Source organism: Anomalospiza imberbis, chromosome 8 (assembly GCF_031753505.1).
Source record: "Anomalospiza imberbis isolate Cuckoo-Finch-1a 21T00152 chromosome 8, ASM3175350v1, whole genome shotgun sequence".
Classification (NCBI taxonomy): Eukaryota; Metazoa; Chordata; class Aves; order Passeriformes; family Viduidae; genus Anomalospiza; species Anomalospiza imberbis.
In genome coordinates this window covers 33,658,898-33,684,651 of record NC_089688.1, presented here as the reverse complement: position 1 = coordinate 33,684,651, position 25,754 = coordinate 33,658,898, and the positions used below count along the sequence as shown (strand labels likewise).

At 43.0% G+C, this 25,754-nt stretch overlaps 1 protein-coding gene across 7 annotated transcripts; it reads right to left on the bottom strand.

Annotated features, from left to right (window-relative positions):
- Window positions 1-7,183: 7,183 nt before the first annotated feature.
- MKI67 (marker of proliferation Ki-67) lies at window positions 7,184-24,810 on the bottom strand. 7 transcript variants are annotated; one of them, XM_068198346.1, is made up of 16 exons: window positions 24,407-24,532; window positions 23,259-23,372; window positions 22,389-22,470; window positions 22,192-22,307; window positions 21,747-21,816; window positions 21,091-21,169; window positions 18,961-20,412; window positions 18,412-18,650; window positions 17,484-17,856; window positions 15,602-15,717; window positions 15,042-15,213; window positions 14,814-14,948; window positions 12,809-14,436; window positions 11,944-12,007; window positions 8,589-11,588; window positions 7,184-7,823 (listed from the first exon to the last, which is right to left on the bottom strand). In XM_068198346.1, exons 2-16 carry the CDS (start codon window positions 23,348-23,350, stop codon window positions 7,690-7,692), a joined length of 7,752 nt encoding a protein of 2,583 aa, XP_068054447.1. In that variant the 5' UTR covers window positions 23,351-23,372; window positions 24,407-24,532; the 3' UTR covers window positions 7,184-7,689. The 7 variants fall into 7 exon arrangements, with proteins under 7 accessions (XP_068054447.1, XP_068054441.1, XP_068054442.1 ...); XM_068198340.1 differs by lacking the exon at window positions 23,259-23,372 and having other exon boundaries at window positions 24,407-24,810; XM_068198341.1 differs by lacking the exon at window positions 23,259-23,372 and having other exon boundaries at window positions 21,091-21,154; window positions 24,407-24,810.
- Window positions 24,811-25,754: the final 944 nt, after the last annotated feature.

The following is a 25,754-nucleotide window of genomic DNA, read 5'->3' as shown; positions in this document are numbered from 1 at the left end:
AAAACTGATTTAGTTATGCAAATTACTGCTATGAATATTAAACCACTGATGAAAGGTTTTTAATGAAGGGATCTTTTGTTTTGGAAATGCAAGGGTATATGCTTTAATTTCTTGCTAATTTACTGTTCTTTGATAATGTTCGCATTTTCCCCAAAGTGACTCCACTGATGGGTTTAATACTGTGAATAGAACTACAGGCCAACAATACTGGTTTTGACAAGCCTTCCCCTGTGTAACTATAGATCATGATTTGCAGCCCCTTATGCACAATTCTATTAGGGTGAATTTTGTCTACAGGGCTTTCCATGAAATGAATTCTCATTTTAATGTTAGCCTCCTGCAGTTTTTAATTTTTAATCTGTAATATGAAATTGCAAATTTTACAAACATCATTTGAAAAAGCCACTAGGACAGAACCGAATGCCAAAGTTTACATATTGCCTAATTAGACTGTTATGAGAAGCAGCTTATCAATGTCAAGCCAAAGATCATCAAAAAATCCAATTACTAATTTGAAAAACACATATATTTATAGGTTCATTTTGTTTAATTTGCATCCGATTAGCTTAATAATTGTTTAAAAATTGTATTAAGGTTAATAATTTTGGTTCAGTTAGCAACGCACCTGGGCTGCCCAAGTGGGTACCCCACCAAAAATAAAGCTCCATGGTGATCTTTTCCAGCAGAAAGCACAGAGAGCTCATTACTCAAATGACAAGGCAATTTTAAATATGAAAAGTTATTAAACCCACTCACAGGCTGCTCTTTTTTCTGCCGGTACTGGTCAGGACTGCTCAGGGTGGGCTGTCCCAAACCTTCCAGGAGGATTCGCCTCATTTGGATGTTGAGTCCTGTCTCACCAGCCAAGGTCTGCTCTGAGATCCTAACAGGGAATTTGGACTTTTAAAAGTTGGCATTAAAGGGGAGCAATGGTGGGCAAGGCAAAGGGGTTGTTTCTTTTTAGGGTCAGTTTTAGTGCAAGCTCAGAGTGGACACTGCTAATCACAGCAAGGCACAGGTCTGTGAAATTGGTCTTGTGGCTGGACTCAAAGGCCTTCTCCAACCTCCATGACTCTAGAATTCCATGAATTCCATCAAATTAGGTGCCACAGCCAACATCACTGCAGAATTTGACTCCTGGAAAGGTTCATCACTGCCATGCTGTGCTGGTGAGGGCAGTGGTGTCCTGAGGAATCACGGGAGCTGCCCAAGAGGGAACTGCTGATCTCATGGACAGAACTGATCCCACGGACAGAACTCATCCCACGGACAGAACTCACCCCATGGACAGAACTGATCCCACGGACAGAACTCACCCCATGGACAGAACTCATCCCACGGACAGAACTCACCCCACGGACCAGCACAGTCACGGACAGAAGCCGGGAAAGCTGTGCCAGGCTGGGAAGGGTGGGATGGGATGGTGGTGTCCCTGTTCGTGCTCGCTCAGAAGCCACCTCTGCCTTGGAACTCCCCAGCCAAACTCTGCCTGGGGTTCCTTCATTAAACCAGGAGTGGGGCTGAGCTTTGCCTGAGGACCAAGGCTTTCCCTTTTAGTTAATGGGAGGCAGGAGGCTTCTCCAGAGGGGGAACGGGAGCACCAAGCCGAGCTGGAGTGCCCTGGAGGAACGGCCGCGTCTCCGCTGACTCCGCGGGATCTTGGGAGGCAACTCTCCAGATGATCAAATTAGTGCCTCTGCCTGCCTAATTGGCACGGGGTGCACCAACTAATGAACAACGAGCTGTGCAACAAAGGAGGCACACGCTGGAAAGGGAGGAAAATGAGCCGGTGCTAATTGGTGGGCTTGACTTGGCTGGGATTAATCACGTATTTTAACGGGAGGGCTACAAAGCAATGCCCGCACCCCAAAAGGCTGATTTGCATATGTATAATGAGCTTGATTTTGGTAAATTGACAGGATTCTACTTCAAAATAAAAAAAGCTGGTGGGTTTTCATCTGGCCAGGCACCTAAAAGTCTCAGCTTTAGTTTTAAACTTCGTTTCAGGCTTCAACTGATGAGATGCTCTCGGTGGGTTCAATTAAAATGGATTTGGCCCTTCGCTTGCCTCATGGATGATTTCTGATCTGCCTGACCCTCCTAGAGGGGTTTCTCATTTCCCATTATTTAAAAATAGGTCATTGAGAGTTTTAGGAACACATGCAAGATATTAATTACAAAGTTCACCAGCACAGTTTTGGTCAGCTGGTGGGATATCTCCCCTCAAAGAAAAACAAGGATTTACAGCAGTGAGTTCTTGGGAGATTTACAGGATAAATGCTCGTAGGTGGTTGAGAAGAGCCTGGTCTAATCTAATTTACAGCTCTAATTAGCTGATTTTTAGAAAAATCTGCTTGACCTTCTTGAGGGCAGTGAAAGCTGCATCTTTCCCTGGTATTCACAAACATTGCAAGTTAAAATACCTCCAGAGCTGCCAAACTGAGAGCATCAGATCCAGACGGAGATGCAGCTCCCTCTGGAAGGAGCAGAAGGGAAAATCAGGAGTTCATTCCTGTGCCACACAGGAGCCACTAAGATTTCCTTACATTCTTCCACCAAGCAGCTTGGAAAACTCTCTAAATTGCACAAAATCCCAATTTTCATTCCATCATGTCCTAGAAAATGTGATCCTCTCACTGAAGGAAATTATATTTAAAAAATTTTAAAAGCTGAATATTAAATATAAAAAGATTCTACAATAATTTCATACTCACATAATTTACTTTAAAATATTTCTATTAAAAAGCTAAATATTAACATTAAATTCATTTTTAAAATAAACTTTTGCTTAGAATTAAATTGAGAAACTTAGAAATAAACTTTCACTTTTCAGATGGCTGCAAAGCTGTGCAGTCCTTTGATCTCCTGCCACAAATAGCAAAAAATGGTATTTTTCTGGAAATCATAAGTTTTTTTTCATGAAAGAGCGGCAATTTATTATTAACAAGTTTCATGTCCCACCAGAACAGAGAACAGCTCCAAGCCAACAAATTATTGTGTCTGTCCAGGTTGAAACTTGAGTTTAAACTTGAGTTAAACTGGATTAAACTCCTATTTCAAAGTGCTGCAGTTCACTTTGTCCAGATCTCTCCTGGAGCTGGGAAATTTGTGTTGAAGGATTTGCATCAGCAGATTTTAAACCGCTGAAGTCAAAAGAGGGATTTTTAATCGCTAAATGAACACTGAGGAGTGAAACTGCTCTCACACAGGTTTTGTTTTAAATATCTATCCAATTTTAGGAGGGAAAACAAGCCACGAGAAACTTTCTGGCAAGATTTTTGTAGCTGAATAAAACAAATGTTAAAATGCAGTAACTTTATTCAGATAACTATATAAGCAGCACTACAAGTAGTGTTAAAAACACTGATTTTTTTTGCCAGTGTTTCTTCCCTAATACACAGAGACACAGGAATATTTGCCTCAAAGTGCTTTGATTTCTTCTGGCTTTGGCTGCAGATATTTCCTGGGCAAGGTGATCTGAATGATGCTGCTCAAAGCCAGCAGTGAGTGGGTATTGAAGCATTCCTTTCATGGTTTTATGGTATCCCACCCTTAATTCCAAACTCTGGCTGCAGGTCTCTTGATAAACTGATATTTTCAGTGAAATACAGTAGGAAGTTTTACTCTTTCTGCCATGTGTCCTATAAAAGTTGTGGCTATCAAACTTTGGGATTACAAGTGTGTATTTTAGCCATGCACAATCCTGCATTCTACTGGAATTTAAAAAGCCCTTCTGCAGAAAAAAATAATCTGGATAATTTGCTTAATTCCTTAAAATAAAAAAGGGAAATTTATAATGCTGAAGATAGAATGGGATTGGGGTTTTAGCTTTCAAATACACTGATTTTTCCCAATTTTTAGTGTTAATGTCCATTGTTTGTCACAGGCTGACAAGTCCTGACCTATCTGCCACTCACAGCCATAAAAATAAAAGTAAAGATAAAAATATCTGCCCTGAGCACCATCAAAAGTTCCCAGATGACCCCACACCCCTGATATTTAATTTCCAGTTGAGTTTTCATTACCTTTTTTAGTACTACCAAAGGAAAATTTACTTCCGGAGATGTTCCTCAAGTTTAGTTTATCCACAAATTCCAGCCTCTGTTTGCAAACCTGAGAATATTCACTAATTATAACTTTTGGAGTGGCAGGGAACCTCACATGGAATTTTTTAAAGGGTGGGAGTTCCCACCTGTCTCCAGGATTTTTTTTTTTTTTTTTTTTGAGACCTCCTCTGAGTCCCAACCATAAATTATATTCTAAAGGAACAGGGAAGGAAGCTGGAGTGGGAATCTATGGAGACAATGTCCTCAAAGATCATCAATTACCTGCTCTCTGTTAATCTCTGAGAATTGTCTCCGTCAGAGCCCAGCCTTTGGGAAATTACAGAATTTCCCAAAATTCTGGGGGTGTTTACAGCTCGGCTCCAAGGTTAACAACTGCTCTCCCAAAACAGCATCACACCTCTGGGTCAAGGCAGGGGAGGAATGCCATGGAAAGACAAATTAAAAGGTGCAAAATTCAAACCAAGGAGAATTTTCTTTCCATATTTCATGTAATTAAGCAGCTTGTCTTGCTGTCAAGGAACTCTTTCAAGCCAAGAAGTCTGGAAGGAAATTGGATATGAAAGAGACTGTCAGGAACAGGCAGGGCTGTGGCATTGATGGCAAGGCAGGGCTGAAATATTAAAATCCAGTTTTGTTGTCAGGAAGTTTTGAAGGTTTTGAAACTCTCTGTGACAATCAAGTTGATTTTTCAACCTTATTTATGTAGTGGAAGCAGAAAGTCCATCTATTTTTAATAAGTGTGGAGATGAAATTTAGAGGATAGATGAAGGTCCCCACAGGGAACGGTGACAATTGACAGCACAGCAGTGACAATGCCATCAAAAGGAGGTTCAAACCTAAACCTCTGGAAAAATAATGCTCCTGCTTAAATAATAAATACTCTGCAGGGATTTAAAAGCCATGAGGATGTGGCATTTGGGGACATGGGAGAATGGTGGCCTTGGAAGTGCTGGGGTTGGACTCGATGGCTTTGGAGAAGTTTTTACCTAAATGAGACTGAGATTAAATATCATCAACAGGCAGCTCACTATATTTACACAAAACTTAAAATACTTATTCTTCTTTACTATTCCTTCAAAATTACTGGAGAAATTACCTTTAAATAAATGCATAGACATAAAAACATATACCTATATAGTTATATCTATACCCAGCAACTTGTAAATGCAAGCATCATGGATAACTAAGAGAAACCTCTGCTTCCTGATTTTATTCATGTCCCATTCCTTTTCTTCTTTCCTTAAAACCATCTGCCCAGATTAAAAAAGACTGACAATGCAGAAAGTTTGCAATGAAATTTTCCTACCATTTCCTTTTTTTTTTTTTTTTTTAATTTGTGCTGCCACACAACCAACAATGAAGATGTAACGCGACAGAAATTAAAGAGAAGATAATTTGGAAATTTTCCTCGAGCAAAGAGAAGATTTGTTTCTTTGGCTGACCCCTCAGGTAAAAGATTTCTCAGCTCTTCCTCTGAATTATCTACCTTGAGGTAGATTCGCAGTTTCAAATTTTCTGAGTGGAACTGGAGCTGCCTATAAAATAAAATACATCTTTATCAAATTTGAATCAACAGGAATTCATATCAAATACCAGTTCTACAAAAGAGCACGGAGTAAATCTCCTCTGGAAAGGTCCTGGACAGTGAGCAAGCCCTGGCCTGGGTGGCTGCAGCGTCCCCACAACCAAACCCAGGTTTATGTACAATAAAATGCACCAGGCACATACCTTCCACTGCTGTTTTCCCTGGCTGGCTGTAGAACACTCCCAAAACTGGCACAACATCACTTTCTGAGGGACTTCCACAAATGAACTTTGCTTTGGGAATTCCCATCCTGCCTGGTCCATCTCTTCACCAAACACTTCTGGACCTTCAGAGACCTCCACAGGACGTGCGTGCCGCTGGCGTTACAGAAGCTGGGATCTGGCTTTGGAGATCTCTCCAATTCCTCCAGGAGTGGGACACATTCCTGAGGGAGAGACTCTGCCCACCTTGGAGGACACTGACCAGGATTCCTTCCCAGTCTTGAGACCAACTCCAGTGAGGCACCTGGGAAAGTGGCAATGACAGGAGGAGACAATCCCTGATTTTTTAGTACTGGAGAAGGAAAATTTACTTCAGGAGATGTTGCTCAAGTTTAGTTTATCCACAGATTCCATCCTGGGGAGAAACCCCAGCTCTGGAAGAGAATTGAGGCATTTCATCTGAGCTGAGCTTTTGTTAGATTTGAACTAGGACCAAACCCAAAAGTGACAGATCAGAGACTGGAGGAAAAAGCCCAAACAGCTTCTTAGAACCAGAAAAATATTCCTGTGGATCCCTGTTTTTCCCAGCCATGGCATTGGCACTGCTTACACAGAGGAGACAGTTTTGATTTTAGGGGAGATGGTAACATTTGCTTTCCTCTGAGACTTCAGGGCTAAAGTTTTATGAATGTCATGATTGGTAAACAGTTAAAAAAAAAACATAAAAAAAAACCCATAAAAAAACCCAAACCAAACCAAAAGACCCCTCACCATAATATATTCCACTTCTCATATTTAACCATGTGAAGTTCAAGGGAAAATACCAGATTCTGCACCTGGGATGGAGCAACCCTGGATGTATGGATAGACTGGAATTTCCACACTAGAATTATGTAATTTAAAAAAAAAATGCATTATAATTCAATAAAAACCTTCTGTGGATATAAGTACAGCACATTCCACATGATAAAAAACAAAGAAGCAAAAATATCCAATCTAAATTAAAAAAAGAAAATCATAACATTATATCAGATCCGAGGTTTGGATTTTAGGGGTCTTTTCCAACCTGAACAGCTCCAATTCCAAATGCTCTGCTGCAAAAACATCCCCAACTCCTCACACACCACATAAACAAAGGACTTTAAGTCAGGTCTAAAAACTGCACACAAGTTTGATGCCCAGGCTGAATTTTCTCAGTTTCTGCATTTAAGAAGCCCCCAGCCTTGAAGACAAAGTATCTGTAAAAGGTCCTAAAAATTCTGTCTGCAAACCACATCAACCAGAGGATGAACCTTAGAAATGAACTTGTAAGACAGCAGCCATTATATGCTTAAGCATTCTTAAAACAAAAAAAAACCACACGAGTACCAAATTGTTTCCAAGTTTAATGACTTCAAAATCCGCACTTTCCAATTCAGATTTATTCTTTAAAAAAAACCTTATTAAAAATTTACCATAATACTTCTGCTAATACAACTATATTTTTTAAAAAAAGAATATTTACAGAACTCCAATGAAAAATAAAACTTAAGCATAGGAAAATGTTAGCAGAAAATAGCAATAGCATTTTATGGCTTCCTGATTGTTGTACTGATCAACAGGAAAAAGGAGAGAAACACTGGTAAGACAAAAAGTAATTTATGTTTGCAGCTTTGCACAAGCACCCCATGGTTTAGAAACCACCACACGTTGGCAAAGCTACTAAAGAAATATCTACCTTCTATCTGGAGACACATTAAGAAATGAATTTTGTAAAGCAACCATAGAATTACCAAAAATATGAGCTTAAAATCAGAGTGCAAATCAATTCACATTAAAAAATCCTATAATTGGAATTACTGAATTGATTTAAAAACTGCTTCTGGGACTCTTAAGGCTATTTCCTTGTTCTTGTGCTTGATCTTGTCCTCTTCTCCATCCCTCCAGTGATCTGAGCTGCCCTTGCATCCTCTTCTCCAAGTTTAGTTTTGTTTCTTCTTCCTCTTTGGAGAGACCCATTTTCATCATTCCCTATTTGCACATGGAAAAATGTCAATTTGTATCATCAAACATTTCCCACAAAATTCCATCTTCACCTACATTGTTTTGAAAGGAAATGTCCCCAATGACAACATTCCAAAGATTACCTCTCTGAATTCAACAAACCAGATACCAACCCCACACTTCTGCACATCCAATATCCTTTAAGTTAGATCCCTGAGGATTTACAGCTATTTCTGAAAGTAGGTTAACATTAATGAGAGCACCAAAACCAATTAGCTGCCATTTTAGCTAAAATGCCTTCCACTGATATGTAAAACTAAAACAGGACCAACACCAAAGTCCTGCAAAAATGAGAACAGAGGAGGTTTTATGGCAGGCAGTTCCTTGCTGTAGTTCTAGAGCTGCTGTCATTTCTACTTCAAGGCATTCATTTGATAATATTTTCTAATTGGGATTTTTAAAGTCAAGCTGAAAATTCCAGGGAATATTTTAGGTGGCAGCAGGGCCAGGGCAGTGACTGGGGAGGCACCTCCAGTGCCATGGCCAGTTTGGGTCCCTCAGCCCAGGAGGGATGTGAAGGAGCTGGAGTGTGACCAGGGAAGGGAATGGAGCTGGGGAAGGGGCTGGAGCCCCAGGAGCAGCTGAGGGAGCTGGGATCTCAGATCTTTTCCAACCTAAACAATCCCATGATTCTGTGATCCACATCAGCAGCCCACAGAGCTCTGCACACGACTGTTGTATCTACACAAACTCGGCCAACCTTAGAGAAGAGAAAGCCAAGCCTTGCCTCACCTGATTTTAATTTTTTGGGTGCCACCTCCTCTGCTGGCAGGTGGCACTTCCTTCTGCGAGAGGTGGGGGCTGCCTGTGGAGCAGGGTCACCCTCCTGGCCTTTTCCAGACTGATTCTCTTCAGAACCAGTGGATGCTCCACTCAAACCCCGAGTTCCCAGAGTGTTGCCATTTTCTGGCAAGTCACTGCTTTTATGGGGAGTAGAAGTAGCTGCCTCCAATGGGACTTCCACCTTCCTCCTATTATTTCTCAACTGCCTTGTTCTTCCCTGGCATGGATTATTTTCTGGAGATGCATCTTCATGTCCTTTAAGAATCCTCTTCTGACCTCTGCCTCTGGGCAGGTCGGGTTTTCCCCTGAGAGAAGTGGAAATTGCTTCTTCAGAAGTGGAAGAAGCTGTTTTCTTCCTGCCCACTCTTGATGGATTTTCTTTTGCAGGTGGAGCTACATCCAAAAGTTTACTTTGTTCTTCAGGAATTCTGTCTTTACCATCTTCTGACAAACCCTGAAGTGAGGTGGGACTAAGAGCCAGTGAAATGGTCGCTTGCCTTGAGCTCTCTTTTACAAGCTCTGTATTTTCTTGAGAAGAATTGTCCAAATTCTGTTTAGCTTCCTTACTGTTATTTTTCCTACCACTTTGTTTTGACAGGACCTGGTTTCCCTGAATAGAACTTCTGGCTTCTATCAAGGGGGCGATTTCCTTCCTCCTGCCTCTTCTCAGTCGATTTTCTTTTCCAGATGGATCACAAGTTTCTAAGGGAACATTCTGCTCTCCTTTGGGAGCTTCTTCTCCATCACCCGCCAGCAACCCGCGTTTCCCTCGAAGAGAGATGGAACTGGTTGTGTGGGGTGCCAGAGCAGTTTCTTTCCTTCTGCCCCTTCCTGGTGGCTTCTCCTCTGCACAGGACACTGCTTCCAAAGGCACACTTTGTTCTTCTTGAGTACCCTCATCTTTAGTCTCTGACAAGCCACATTTTCTCTGGAGAGGAGTTGAACTTCTTGCCTCTGCTGCTGAATCCATCTTTTTCCTTCTGTCCCTTGCTGGTGCATTCACTTTTGCCTGTAAAGTTTTATTACTCAGAGCTGGATTTTCCTCTTCTCTCTCTGCAATCTTTTTAGCATCACCTTGCAGCAGCCCACGTCTTGTTCTGACAGAAGGAGATCTGGTCTGTGATGCTGCAGTCACCTCACGCCTCCTCCCCCGCCTCGGTGGATTGTCCTCTGCTGAAGAGGGAGCAGCTTCCAAAGCTGATCCTGGCTCTTGTACAACAGCCTCATCTTTCCTATGATCTGCACTTAATGCTTGTTTTTCCATAAAGGCAGGACTAGTTTTTTGTGGGATGGAGTCAAGTTGCTTTCTCCTGCCCCTCCTTCCCTGTGAAGAAGGATTTTCAGAATTCTCACGCTGATTATCTTTGTCAGTCATCCCTTCATCAGCCTCAGGTAAACTTTTTCCTTCAATTGCTTTGGAACTGCCTTCTTCAAGCTGAAAATTAACTTTTTTACCTCTTCCTCTACTACACATCACTGTATTTCTTTGTGCTGGACTCCCCTGCAGGATTTCAGTTTGCTTTGCTTTAAGTATTCTCTGTTCATTTCTTGTCCTCCTTTGACTGCCCTGAGCAGGCCTGGCACTGTCTGCAGCAGGGACTGATGCACCACCTGGGCTGGGCTGCTCCTTCCTGGCTTGGGCTGCATTGACACAAACAGAGCCCACGGAATCCTGGAGAGAAGATTCATCCACTTCTGTTTCTGATTTAAATTTGGGAGTAACTGGTTTTAGGCTGTTCACATTTTCAGTAAATTCATCAGCTTTTTGCTCCAAAGAGTCTTTTTTGCCTCTCCTGTTTCTAGTCCTGTTTGCTTCCATGTTCTGAGCACTGACTAGCATTTTGTTTGTCTCTGCAGAAGGTGACTCTGCCTTTAATCTTCGAGCTGCCTCTGTTGTATTTTCCTGAGCATTTTCTGTTTCACATCCCTGAGATCCTTTAATCTCATTTTCCACGTGGGATTGCGTTTCAGCATCAGTTTCAGTTGATGTTCCCTCAGTTTTCTGAATGTTTTGTGGATTTTCAAGTGCGACCCCACAAGCATCTGCTTTGATTTCAGCTGAGTGCTTTCTGTTTCTAGTACTTCTTAAAGACTTAACTCTTCTCTCTGTTGCCTTTAGTTCAAGTTTAGTGCCATTTTCAGATTCTTGTGCTGTGACAGCCTCAGGAGCATTGTCACAAGCCTGTTCCTGTCTTTGTGAAACCTTTGGGGATGGGTCTTTACGAAGCTTTCTGGTTGTTCCACGAAGGCCTCCTGGAGAAGCTGCTTTACTTTGGTCATTCCTTGCTTGTCTACTTCTTTTTGGTGGAATCACTGGTTCCGTGTTCTCCACTCCTCTGCGCCTCCTCCTTGGTGACAAGAGCACTTCTTCACTGTCCTCTATCCCACTGTCAATAGTTTTGCTATCAGGATCATTTAAATCTGTTTGCAGCTGACAAATTTCACTCTGAATGTTCCCAGGTCCTGTCTTTGTGCCTGGATCATCTTCAGTTTCATTGATGCCACAGTCCTGCAAACTCTGTTTGGTATTTGCAGGTGCTTTTTGTAGCACTGAGGAATCTTCAACACAAGACTCCAGATTTTCATTTGGATGTATTAACTTCTTCAGCTCTTTCCTTTTACCTCTCCCTGGTCTCTGAGCAGCTCCAGGTGGTTCCACAGATGAAACAATGTCAAGCCCTTCCTCATCAGGGCACTTTGGAACAACTTGTATGCAACGCTTTGTCCTCCTTCCTCTTCCCTTCTTTTCAGGTGTGATCACTCCCATCTCCTCTTGGGTGTCAGGACTCTGCAACTCCTTTAAACTCACACCATTTTCACTTGGCTTTGCTGCAGCAGGAGGTACAGCCATCCTGGATCTGCCCCTTCTGGGTCTCTGGGTAGGCTGCTCTTCACCAGTTGAGTTCTTCTGTTGAGAATCTTCACCTTGGGAAACTTTTCCTCTCTTTTCTAGAGCAGGATAAGAGCACAAACAAAAATTAGACATTCCTGTGCCTGACCAAAGTATCTGTGTATTTCCATTTTCCTCACAGAGGCTGTGAGGAATAAATAAATAAAGAAATATAAGAAATAATAAATAAATATTTAACCAATAAATAAAGAAATATTTAACCAATTCCTAGATTAAAGGCCAGGCTTCTGACTGAAGTTGTTTAATTTATTTGAATAGGTCAAAGGGAAAAAATATCTTAGCTCATGAAATAGCTGGGCTCACTGAGAGAGGTTTAAACAAGGTTTGAACTTCACGGTAACATTTATGATTTTATATATTCATTATTCCTCTAAGCAAAATATTTGTGCTTACCATGTTTATGACTGGAATTAGAACCAATTTCTCCCTGAGAATCCATAACATTTACTGATCTGACCTAAAGGAATAAAAAGTAACCAATAAATGCATGTCAGACAGGACAGGAACTTATGGAGCCAACCAATACCAGATGAATGTACAGCAGTATTTATAAAAATGCTTGTCAAACCCTTTTCTTTACAAATTAAATCTATTAGTCTTATAAATGCATTGATCTGATATATAAACTCACAAACATAGCAAATTCAATTCTTGCCATCTAAAGTGAAAGACAACATCGTGGAGTGGTTGAGAAGTGCCTAAAGAAGTGCTCAAAGGGAATTTGGGGTATTGAAGAGAAACTGAGTGTCCTGTAGTGCTTTATTGTAGTTCTAAGCACTAAGCTCAGGGATATTCAGCATTTTATCTATGGAATATGAGAATCACAGTAATTTTTTCAGAAAATTATACTGGCAGTGATTGGCAGCACATCTCCACTGAAGATCAAGGTTCTTCTCACAATAAAAAGCAGCACCAGAACAAACCAGGCTGGGCACAGACATCACGAAGCCTGACCCACTGATAGGAGAACTTCACTTTTAACAGTAATAGTCAGTGTGGAAAGGTGAATGAGATGCTGGGAATGTTACTTTAATATTAAGCTTATCACTTTTATATTAAACCTGTTTTTAATGATATTAACCTTAAAAAACTCATTTGTGATAGGTCCTTTCAAATAAACACATTTTAACACACACAAATGCAGCTGTCCCTAAAAAATGTTGCAAGATACAAAATGTCATACTAGGAAGTCTAAATTCATTTCAACCACAGATTTCAAAGTCTAAAAACATCCTTTCCAAAAGTTGAAGTATTTTACCTTCATTTCCTCCGGGGTACCAAACATTTCAGTCACTCCAGCATAGTCCACCTCAGAATCAGAAGATTTCTGCTTGGGTTCTGCCATGAGCCTTTGCAGCCCCACAAAATCCTCAACTGGTTGATATTTCTCTTTAGGAGACTTCATCAATCTGCTAATTCCAAACATGTTTTCTACGGGCTCTACCTTTTCCTTTGGTGTCTGGAAAATGCGGTGGATCCCAACCATGTCTTCCACAGGTTGGGATTTCAGCTTTGGGGTTTTCTTGGCTGAAGTCACACCTGCCACAGCTTTTACAGCTTCCCTGCTCTCTACTGGAGTCTCCAGCAACCTCTTCAAGGCAATTTCATCTGTCAGTGGTTCCAGCTCTTGCTTTGGGGTCCTCAGGAGCTGCTTAATGCCTGACAGATCCTCCACTGACTCTGGCTTCCGCCGTGGGGTCCTCATGAGATGCTTGATGCCTGACAAAGCCTCTACAGGCTCCAACTTCTGCTTTGGGGTCTTCAAGAGCTCTTTGATGCCTGAGAGAACCTCTACAGGTTCCAATTTCTGCTTTGGGGTCTTCATGAGCTCTTTGATGCCTGACAAAACCTCTACAGGCTCCAATTTCTGCTTTGGGGTCTTCAATAGCTGCTTGATGCCTGACAAAACCTCTACAGGCTCCAATTTCTGCTTTGGGGTCTTCAAAAGCTGTTGGATGCCTGAGAGAACCTCTACAGGCTCCAACTTCTGCTCTGGGGTTTTCATGAGCTCTCTGATGCCTGAGAGAACCTCTACAGGCTCCAACTTCTGCTTTGGGGTTTTCATGAGCTCTCTGATGCCTGAGAGAACCTCTACAGCCTCCGACTTCTGCTTTGGGGTCTTCAAGAGCTCTCTGATGCCTGAGAGAACCTCTACAGCCTCCGACTTCTGCTTTGGGGTCTTCATGAGCTCTCTGATGCCTGAGAGAACCTCTACAGCCTCCGACTTCTGCTTTGGGGTCTTCAAGAGCTCTTTGATGCCTGACAAAACCTCTACAGGTTCCAATTTCTGCTTTGGGGTCTTCAAGAGCTGCTTGATGCCTGACAAAACCTCTACAGGTTCCAACTTCTGCTTTGGGGTCTTCAAGAGCTGCTTGATGCCTGACAAAACCTCTACAGGTTCCAACTTCTGCTTTGGGGTCTTCAAGAGCTGCTTGATGCCTGACAAAACCTCTACAGGTTCCAACTTCTGCTTTGGGGTCTTCAAGAGCTGTTGGATGCCTGACAAAACCTCTGTAGGCTCAGGCTTCTGCCTTGGAGTCTTCATGAGTCTCTTGATACCTGACAAAACCTCGCCTGGTTCTGACCTTTGCTCAGGGGTCCTTAAAATCTTCCTTTTGCTTGACATGACCTCAACTGGCTCCAACTTGTGCTTTGGAGTCCTCCTTTTACTTCCTGATTTCACCAGAGATGCTGTTTTTTCTGGAATTATTGCCAATCTATCCACAGTACCTTTGTGCATAGCTTTTCTTTTTTCAGGAGTTTTTGTGGCTATTTCATCAAACATAGATGGAGATGACTCCTCTCTCAGAAGGTGGAATATGCCTGGACTCTCTTGCTTCTGCTCTGAAGCATCTGAATTATTTAATGGTGACACCATCATCTCTCCTGAAATAAGCAGTAGACTTATGTCATTTGGAAAATAAATTAAGCAGAAAATTCAAGCATTTTAATTGCTGCATAATAAAAAAAATCAAATTAAAATATACCCTTCCAGAAATCAAAATCCAAACACATGCATCAGGCATTCAGTGTCTGAAGCAACTCATCAGCAGCTTGAATTTCCATACCAAATAGAATGAATAATAAAATATCCTACTCAGAAATTAACTGAAAATCAGAAATTACATTTTCTTTTAATACCTGATAAATCTCAATGGTTCCTTTCATGGGTTGCTGGATGCTTCACCTCAGTCTGCCTACGCTGAGACTGCTGCTAACCCATAATATACCTAAATATTCTTTTTTTAAAATACCAAACATACCAGATTCCTCAGGAGTGTGCAAGTCAGAAATGTCCCCTGAAGCCCATGGTGGTGTAACATCAGCATTCTCAGAAGCAGCCAAAGGAAATGTTCTTCCTCCCTGATTTTCTGGAGTTTGGAACATTTCAGGCACTCCTAAAGATAAAAAGATATTTGGGGAAATGAGCAGGTGTTTTGACAAAAGAACTGCACAGTGGGCAGATGAAGAAACAAGCTTTGAAATCTCACCTGTGAAACTTTCATCCATATCCATGTTTAGCTTCAGCTTGGGATTTTTTACCACTTTAGGGACGTGTCCAGCTGACCCGACTGTAGTGGAATAAGCTCTACCTACAACTATGGTAGCAGGCGATTCTGCATGACCTGTGCTGAAGTGACCTTTTATTTTCTTCTCTGGAGTCTGCAGAGGAAAAAAAAATAAACTAAGCTTCATGGTGGAAGCAGCGGCCAAGCTCCTTCCGTAACTTATCATCAGCCATGGTTAACTGGGAGGCTCCAGAAGGCTGGAGGATGTCCAGTGCCAGCAAGGGCCAGCCTGAGTTTAGGAAAGGCAGGTCCTGGCTGATTTTTAGGATCAGAGGTTGGATTCCAAGATCTTGGAGGTCTTTTCCAACCTTAATAACTCTGTGATTCCTGTTGTACAAACCTCTATTTCCCACAAGCTGTGGGAGACAAAAACTCCCATTTTACATCACACCAAGAGCTCGCTTCTTGATCAAAATCCATCCAAGCTGCTTTGCTGTTATGCAAGAAAATAAAACAAAGAAACACAAAAAAGAAAAGGATACCTTTGGTGGGTGGTTTATCCTCTTCAGAGCTCTTCCTTTACGGACACTTTTTTTAGCAGTCTTTGGCTGTGGTCTTGCAACCCCCAATTTTACCACTTCTGCCCAAGATTTTGCAACTAGAAGAAAATAAGAAAGAACCAATTTAACTCTCAGCTGTGTAAATGGAAGTTCACAATGATTTCTTTATGATTCCAACACATTTTCTGCACTCTGGCAGAGGAAAGTGGTTGTTATTATCTGATAACACCTGAAGTATTCTCTGAAATATTCTCAATTTGAAAACCTCATTTCAGCTCAAGTTTAAGAACACTCCAAGTAGCCAGTGCGGCTTTCCACACCAAAACAATGAGCTTCACACAGTGTCAGACACAGCTCAGATCCTACAACTGAACACTGACCCAATTCCTTTCTCTCTCTTTTGGAAGGAACTAATTTTTCCCAAAAGAAACTTGCCATGAGCCTTTCAGCCTCGTTCATTACAGATGAGCTTTACTCTGGTGAGATTTAACAACAGAAAAGGAATTGTTTCTAAGTGAAGTTTCTTTCGCCACCTTCCTGAGGAATTTCAGTTATTTATCCTGAATTTAGATCTACACAGACTTCCCATAATTTTTCTTCTATCACCTTCTCCTTGTGACACACTCCCAAAATTCCCAGAGCACGGTTACCTTCAGCACGGCATCATTCTGTACACAGCAGCGGGAGCAGGGAATTACAGCTGTGGAATAAATGAAGCTGGAAGTTGTAGGACACCTGCCTTGTTTACTTCAGGAAAAAAAAGCTATCAGAACACAGGGATCATATAAAAGAAATTACTTTTAAAACAGAGATAAAAAGGGGAATGCTGTTCCTTTTCCATCCAAGAAAAGGATGTTGTTATTCTCTTGTCAGAATTGCTATGTCAGTCTGTAAATAAAAACAACTTTGAAAAGCTGACATTGCCAGGGTGTGCAGGATGCAGAGAAAAATGCCAAGCATCCAGGAAATTATCTGAAAAAAGCACTGGAAACAGTTTTATTTTGTACCTAAAATTTTTAAGAGCTGTGATGTTCTTTACATATTACAGAAGGAATTGATGCCATGATATTAAAAAGCACATTACAAAGAGGTGGTGAGAAATGGAATGCCACTGATATTTGTCAAGAGCTCTGCTGCCATTAAAATGGACAGAATAATAAAGTAATAAAAATTTCTGGGTGAATGGGGAATTTGACTTTGTCAAACTGATTTAACTGATGACAACAGGTGACAAATACACCCTGCTTCAAAGTTTATTCAAAAGCCAAAACCTGAAAAACCAGAACTCCCCTATTACAGTTTCCAATGCTGTCAAAACTATTTCAAATCAGTGCTCAACACTGAAAATTTTGAAGATTTGAAAGTAACACCCAGTTATGAGCCTATTTTTTATTTCTCTCAGTTATGTACCACTTTGAGTAGTTAAATACAGCCCAATTTCTGGACAAAGTTTGTGATCCTGGTATAAAAAAGAAGGCACAAAATAACCAAAGCGAAGCTCCATTGCTATAAAATGTTAAGTTTTTCACAACAAAACTGATGTGAAAAACATTGTTTAGTTCATTAACATTACTTGACAGATTTTAAAGATCATGACCCTAACCTTGCAAAGAGAATGTTAATTTTACCATTTTTAAACTTCTGAACATTAATATTTGTCTTTAATTAGGTATATAGATGCTTTAATGAATTTGCTTTATGAATGGAAAAATGCATCACCCTGCACTTCCAACAAGGCCAGCAGATTTCAGAAAATTCATCAATTATTTGGTGGCTTCTGCATAACAAAACAAGCCTTGTCCAGTGTGGTTCCTGTATTTTAAAGCATGAAAGTGAGTACTAAAAATTAACTGTTGAAACCAACCTAATAAATTGGCACTGGAGGCACCACTTCTTCTCTTGGCACTGATAATAGCCACAGCCCCACCTCTGCTCTTCATGGCAGAGCCCTTCAAAGCCAGCTGGGCACCTCTGGCTGACTTGGCTTTGGCATCTTGGGCAGCAGAAGCAGATTTTAGGGTTTTCCCTTGGACACCACTCTTTCCCTCTGGGTCCATGTGCTCTGTGCCAGCATCCTTCTCCTCTGCAATTGGGAATGTTGTGGAGGGCTGGGAGATGGAGAAACGCCCTTTCCTGAAGGGGGCTGCAGAGCCTGAAGGGATTTTGGGTGTTGAGACAGGGGATGAGGCACCTGGGGGCTGCTGGGCTGGGGAGCTTTTGGGTGATGTTTTTTCTTCCTGGTGAAAAAAAAAAATACATTAGTGAATGGAGGATTTTTCCTTCTTTGTAATGAAGTCATCTGTCCAGGCAAACCCTGCCTGAGACTTGGATTTTACTTTTTCAGGAATGATACAGGAAATGATTCCTAAACGGTTGATCAAGTCTGGGCTAAGTTTGGCTGGAGGGTTTACCTTACTTTTGATCCTCACACCTTCCCACCCTTCCTTGCCATCCATCCCCAGCCACCAATTAAATCATTTTATGTCAGTTACATTTTCAGATTGATTGATTTTAAATTTTGAGCCTGATTTTTCCTTGTGTGTTTTACCCATCCAGTAAGTAGCAGTGACCTTGCCAATGAACTTGGTTGTACTTTCACTTTATAGTAAACCTGGTTTTGCTGATGATTCTTTGAGCATCCCCAAACACTCATGAGTGACACCAGCATGCATCACACAAGGATTACTACTAATTTTGAATTAATAAATAGTAAAATAAATACATATATAATAGAATTTATAAATTCTGATCACAGTAATGGACTCAGCAACTTGATTACTCTCGACATTTACCTGATCTATCAAGTGCTTCAAGCCCTGAGCCTTTTTGAGCACAGCCCGAGGAGAGTTTCCACAGGGCAAACTCTGCCTGGCAGGAAGAGCTCCTCTTTTCAGGGGAGAGTTGGGAGGCAAACTTTTATCAAAGAGTTCGGGACTCAGATGACCACCAAAGGACACTCTCTTTCTTTTGCCCAAAGTCTGAGGGAGCATTTCACCACTTTTCCTCTTCTGAGAGACTCTTTTTGTCTTGCCTGAAAAGAACAATTGAAACGATTTTTAGATATCCAAGAATCCAAGGCAGCATTTTAACCTTTCCTTGTGCATTTCAAAGTTGGAAACAAACCCAGAGAAACTTACCCTAAAGGGAAATAGATTTAATCCAGGGTATTTTATACGTATTGTGTATTGTTAAGGTCAAATGTAACTCTGTGATAAATATTTGACAATTAGTGTCAATAATTGGTTCCACATTTTACTGAGGCAGGAGAATTCTTAGGAAAGCGCTACAAAATTTCTCTAATACAAAAAAAAAAAAAAAGGCAGGGAATCCAATGTATTTACCTGAGTCTTCTCCATGCAAGAGGCCAAAAGTTGTGGTTTCTGAGGCAGGCTCAGTGTCTCTCAGCTCAGCAGCACTTCCAGGAGATCTCCTCTTGGCTGATGTTCTCCGAGGTCTCGTAGCACTGGCATCTTCCAAGTCCTGTTTTTGGGGACACCTGTCCATGGCCAGCTCTGCTGGAGTTCCACTGGCTTTTCTGCCTGATTCGTGCTGTTCCTGAGCAGTGTTTGTCTCCAGGGCTGTTTCAGCCAGGACTCCAGAGCTCCTTGGCCTTCCCCTTTTCCTTCCAGGTGTCTGACCAGCAGGAGATGCCAACACCCCATCTGTAGCCAATGCCTCTGAATTGGCATTTTTGTCCAGGAATTCTTTACTTTCCCTGCTGCTTCTTCTGGGACTCTTGGAATTAGAGAGAGAGGTAGGGGTTTCACAATGTCCCACCTTCGAGTTATCCAGGTCTGCCTGATCCCAGATTTCTTTCAGCACTTCTTGGACAGGTTTTCCTGGTGTTTGTTGTTTGCTGTTTCGTCTTTGCTTTAGGCATTTGTCTTCTGGCAAAGGCAGTTGTGTGTTATCAATTCTGCACTCTGGATCTACCCTTGGAGCTCCAACTGGGATTTCTGGAAGTGACTTCAGTTTCAACGACCCACGCCGTGGGGTCTTTGGAGCGTCAGGATTTCCAGGATTCATTGCAGTGGTTTCTTTGGGAGGTGACACAAAAAGAGACCGAGGACTCTTCCTCCTGGGCGTTGGTGTGCTCAGCACACATGGACCTCCTTCAGCACCACTGCAGCTTCTGGGGCTGCACACTGTCCCTTGAGCTGGACACTCCAACCTTTCTATGGAGCACTGCTCCAGCAAAACCAGGGAGTTCCTCTGCTTCTCCTTGCTGGGTGTGGGTGTAACTGCAGCACCTCTGGATCTGCCTGGTGTCCTTAATTCCTTCGGATCCTGCAATGGACTCTGACTGGTATCTCCTGACACCTCCTTTGAAATGGGAGCTCGAGTACTCCTGGTGAAACTCCTCCTGGGAGTTCTTCCCCCAGCTGACAGCTGGTTAAACCCTGGGCCGTTTTCTTCTTCTCTTCTCACAATTACACATTTTTCAGTATTTCCCATCCTGCCTGTTTCCTTTCCTTTAGCCAGGCTGCCCAGATCCAAAAGACAACTCAGGGATGAAATGGGAGCACGTGGTTCTGGCAGAACACTTCCAGGGTCTTCTTTTGCAGCTTGCTGAGAGGCACTTCTCCTGTGGAGAGGTTTTCCCACTTTCAGCTCATTTTTCACACTTTCATAGAGTTTACTAAAGGGAGACATTTCATTTTGCTTTTTAAGAACATGATGAATTCTCTGTAAAGATTTGGGTGTTTGGAGTTTGACAGGGAAAGCTCCAGGAAGATTTTCCTCTGGAGTTTGTTTATTTTCATTGGCATTTTTTTCTTCACACTCAGCATTATCTACAAAGAAAGCAAAACAAAAATACAGACACTGAGTTACTTCAAAATTGCAGAACTACAAATAAAAATTCCATAAATACAGATTAAAAATTCCTTATTTTCCTTCCCAAGGGGGAAGATCCTGGTCAGTAAAGATCTTCCTGGTCAACCAGGATCTACTGAAAGGAACACTTGAAAGCAGCTGGGATTTTTTGCATTAGAAAAAAAAATCAGTCAGAAATTATAATAAAGAGCCTTCTCTGAAAATCAGAAGGATGGGAAGGTGAAGTCCTGACATTTAACCAGTCTGTGGGTTATAATTACCCAGAATTAGCAGTTCTGGATTGTTCTGATTCAACAGGAAACAGATCAAACAATTATTTCAATATATACCATGTACCTCCAAAATTACACTTGTTTCAATTTTTCATTAGGAAAGAATGCATAAGATAATGCAATATTTGCTTAAAAAAGGAATAGCCGTGGGTCAGCAGAGCAGTTCAAGGTAAATTTTAATGTCTAAGCTCAATTCACAGCATTCATGACGAGATAATCACTGATACAGGAAGATATACTCAGATTGGAAAGTCTTAAAATGCCTTTTCCCTCTTCTTTTAACTTTGCTATAATTCTAATGCCAATAATAAATGCAGTTAAGGGGACAAAAGCACACAAAGCCCTCATAAAATGAGCACCAACCTGAAGCACCAAGACTTTTAGCTCCTGGAGTTTGTTTGTGTAATAATTCCACTTCTGCCACCTGCTGAACATGAAGAACCTGTAAATTTGTACAACATTACAGCAGAGCAACAAATATTTTATACTTCAGCTTTCCATTCTACATTGAAAAAACCCTATTTATAGGAGAATATGCACTGTCCCTAAACAAGCTTTAAAGTATTCAAATTAAATCCTTGAACTTCTCAATATTTAACATTGGCCAATACATTTGAAACCCTAGAGAGGAGAAGTTTATCTTGTTGTATTATTTAAATTCTGAGCTGTCAAAGCAGCTGTAAAATAAGAACAAAAACACTTGAATCTCACCTTCTTACCAAACCCAGTGGAAGATTTATAGCTCTGTCTTAGTAACATCATGAATTATTAATTATTTATTACCAAAAAGTGACAAAATTTTGACTAAAATTTATTCTAAAAATAACTAAGTTTTAAAAATTATTTATCTGAAAGTGTTTATTTGTATTTTCAGACAGAAAGGCAGTTTAGGGCTGAAAAGTTACTTTTAATAAGAAAAGTATAATTTCTTTTAATAAGAAAACAGAACAAGGAAACAGAAAAACATGGCACTTGTACCAATATATTTGTAAATTAAAAACCCACAGCCACAAAATTACCTGCAGAGTTTCATCTTTTGGAGACCTGGAATGCCTCTTTTTCGGTGTTGATTGCAGAGGATATTCAAACCTGAAAAAATATTTAAAAATACCATTTTTTGTCAAATAATTGATGACTCAATTCTGATTATTAAGAGGAATGACCTAGGAATAGTTGTCCTCTCCCAACAATGCACACAACTCCATTTGAAAGGCTTTAGCAACTTAAAACCACTTTAAATTTCCCCCTAAAATGGACAGCTCCTGAAAGAAAATCAGAATGATCTCTCTAAAAAATTCTATATTTATTGATTTAGCTTAATGTAATATAAGCGATAAAAAGATAACTTTAGGCAATCCTGCCTTCTGATGAGGCCCTGTAAGACTCTGTAGAGAAATATGAACTAAACTTCATTAATTCCCACTCTGGAATCAAATAACTAAAGGGCTTGGCCCTGGCACTCACCTGAAAGAACGATCAATAATGGTTAACACATCTCCATGCTTCAGGGGAACAGGCTGCTCAAAGCAAGCCCCGTTCAGCTGCGTGGGGTTCACTGAGCTTAAATTAGTCAGGACTGCCTAAAAATCAAACAAAACCGTGAGTGACCTGCTGAGATGCAGCCAGGCAATGCATAGCTCAGTGAAACATCAGGGTCTCACCTCCTTGTTCTCATTGATCTCGATTTTGCAGTGCTCGTTGGACACCCAGGGCAGCCGCATGCGGATGTCACATTCTGTTTTCCTGGGGGCAAAACACAGGTTCAGTTTCACACAAAACACTGGGACAATTAGGGCATTTCCCAGCATTTTAGTTACTAATGGTACAGCAGCATGATGTCTCTAATTTGAAGAAAAATTTACTAGCTAAGTTTTTTTAAATTGGCAAAAAATAGCAGCTCACACTCGTCCAGCATCAGAGAACAGAGATCAGAAAAACAGGGAAACACCCAAATTGTGAAAAAAGCAGATCACAAGCTGAGCCACAGCTACAGCACAGCTGGTGCTATGGGATTCACTTGCTTCCAGAGTTTCCTGAGACTTGTAGAATATTTTTAGACAAGATCAGCTGTTAAAGTCATTCTCAGGCTTACATTTCTGATCTGAGGCTGCAAACAGGTAACTGGACCCCTGGTCTCACCTGCAGAACCACTTCTACCTTCTTAAAAGTTATTAGTGAGTTCAAACGTGTTTTTAAATGTACAGACCTTTCCTTTCTGTCCTTTTCTTAAGCTAATCTCTAATGCTTTTAACTTGCTGTTGGTCTTATCACTTTTAATCCTTTCCCCTGATTTCCTGTGGCCAGAAACTTAAAATCTATCAGTCAAGAAAAGTAGTTCTGGCAAGGAAAGGACAAAAAGCAGTAATAAAATAAAGTTCAACTTTCTACTCTTACATTAACCTTAGTCCAGTATCACCTTCCCTCCTCTGTACACCATTCCTAAATACACATTCATTTTTGCAAATAAGCATTAAAAGACCCGATCTGCAGGAAAACACTCATTATTTCAATGTATGCAAACAAATTCTCACCTTCCAAATAAACAAGAAGTTGAGGTGAGTGGAAAAACAATTCCATCAGTCCCATTCCTTTTAATGACAACGATTGTCCCGTAGCGTGGCATCTTCAAACGTAAGGAAACTTACCTATAAAAAACACCCAGATTACTCATCCTAATTATGATTTACACGTTTATGAGAGAAAATGGATGTAAATTTTTATGCTTTATTTTGTTCCAGAGACGAGATAATTTTGCAATAGACAGCAGAAGAATCTCCGTGCTGTTTATAGGTGTTTCTTCATGTAAAAACTGGGATTGTGTTTATATGAATTGTCAGACTATTTCTGGTATTCAGGAAGTTTTTGTTACCCATCATAACGTTACAAAGGCTCAGGACCAACACAGATCTTGTCCTATAAACAACTTAAAAACTCACTCCTCTTCACCTAAATCGGAATCTTTCAATCTTTCAACCTCTTTATACCTTATAAAAGCCCTACGGCTGGGAAGGGGCTGGAAATTGGGCACCCCCTGAGCTCTGTCGCGATCGTGCACAGAGCACGACAGAAGCAGGAACAGCACCGAAGTGGCATAAAAACCCCAAACGCACAGCTCAAAAAGATACCCTTTCATATATTTCCATATAATGCATCACTTAAGGTATAAATACGATTACCACAAGCGATCCTCCGAGAAGCATCTTTATTAACCCTCTATTTGAACGCAGCAAGGTAAAACAAGGCAATCAAATGCAGTTGAGAGAGGCTGCCATGGAATTTTTGGGTGGGTTTCACGCGATAAAACACTTGGTGACAAGAAGACACAACCTGGAGGGGAGCCCGGCAGTCCCTGGGAGTTTAGGGCACGCAAACACTCGATGTCCTGCACCGAGAGCGCCCTGCCCACGGCAGCCACCAGCTCCCACAAGCCAAAAAAGCCACAAGAGCTGCAGAAGCAGGAATTTATAAGCCCGGCCTTCTGGCGGTCACAGCCACCGGCGGGGACAGGACAGGTAAACACCGGGGGAGAAGGGAGCAACGGCCACCATGGCAGGGGGCTAGAGCCACACTGCGGCCAGCGAAGCGGGGTGTCAGGCAGCCCAAGTCCTCCTGGCGGCACCCGGCACCCCAAAGCCGCGTCCCCCCGGCCCTACGCCCCTTCCCGCTAGCCCACCCGTACCTGGGTCTGCTGGAGCGCTGGCGGCCGCTGAGGGGCCCCGTGTGGCGGCGGCCGACGCGCCCCCGCCGCGCTCCCGGCACGGCGCGACGCCGACTGAGCCCTTCCCGCGCGCGCGCGCCGGCCCCCGAGCCCTCGCACCGCGCCCCCCACCTTCTGCCCCGGTGTATCTCTCCGCCAGGCACCCAAACGGAGCCCCCGGGAACGGCGCAGACGGACGGAGCGGGAGCCGCCGCCACCGGCCCGCGCCTGCCGGCAGCAGGCACGCGGCGGGACAGCACCGAGCCCGCGGGGCCGCGCCCGGCGGCACCGGGCAGAGGGACTCTTTTAGCTTTACCCCGGGCCGGATCGGCGGAAGCAGACACGAACGCAGCGCGCTGACCGTTGAGCATTCGAAAAGGAGCGCGGTGGCCTCTGATTGGCGGAGGGGGCGGCGCGCGACGCGCAGCGGAGCCAATGGGGAGCGGCGAGGGCGGTTTGAGTTCAAACGGAGGCTCCGCCCCGCGGAGCCGCTGGCGCCTCAGGCGCGGCCCGGGAGCCGCGGCGGCGGCGGCCGGGCCCTCACGGCGGGACGGGCCCTCACGGCGGGACGGGCCCTCACGGCGGGACGGGCCCGGACACGGCGGGACGGGCCCTCACGGCGGGACGGGCCCGGACACGGCGCTGGCACCGCAGCCCTGCCTGCAGCCGGGCCTGGAGCTGTACCTGGCACCTCAGCCCTGCCTGGAGCGGTACCTGGCACCGCAGCCCTGCCTGTACCGGTACCTGTCACCGCAGCCCGGCCTGCAGCCGGGCCTGGAGCGGTACCTGGCACCGCAGCCCTGCCTGGAGCGGTACCTGTCACCGCAGCCCGGCCTGGAGCGGTACCTGTCACTGCACCCCTGCCTGTACCGGTACCTGTCACCGCAGCCCTGCCTGTACCGGTACCTGTCACCGCAGCCCTGCCTGTACCGGTACCTGTCACCGCAGCCCTGCCTGTACCGGTACCTGTCACCGCAGCCCTGCCTTCAGCCGGGCCTGGAGCTGTACCTGTCACCGCAGCCCTGCCTGTACCGGTACCTGTCACCGCAGCCCTGCCTGGAGCTGTACCTGTCACCGCAGCCCTGCCTGCAGCCGGGCCTGGAGCTTTTTCTGTCACCACAGCCCGGCCTGGAGCGGTACCTGTCACTGCACCCCTGCCTGTACCGGTACCTGTCACCGCAGCCCTGCCTGTACCTGGGCCTGGAGCTGTATCTGTGCCCCATCCTGAACCTGTGCTTGTACCTGTGCCCCATCCTGAAGCTGTGCTTGTACCTGTGACCAAAGCTGTACCTGAACCTGTATCTGTGCCCCAAGCTGAACGTTTTCCTGA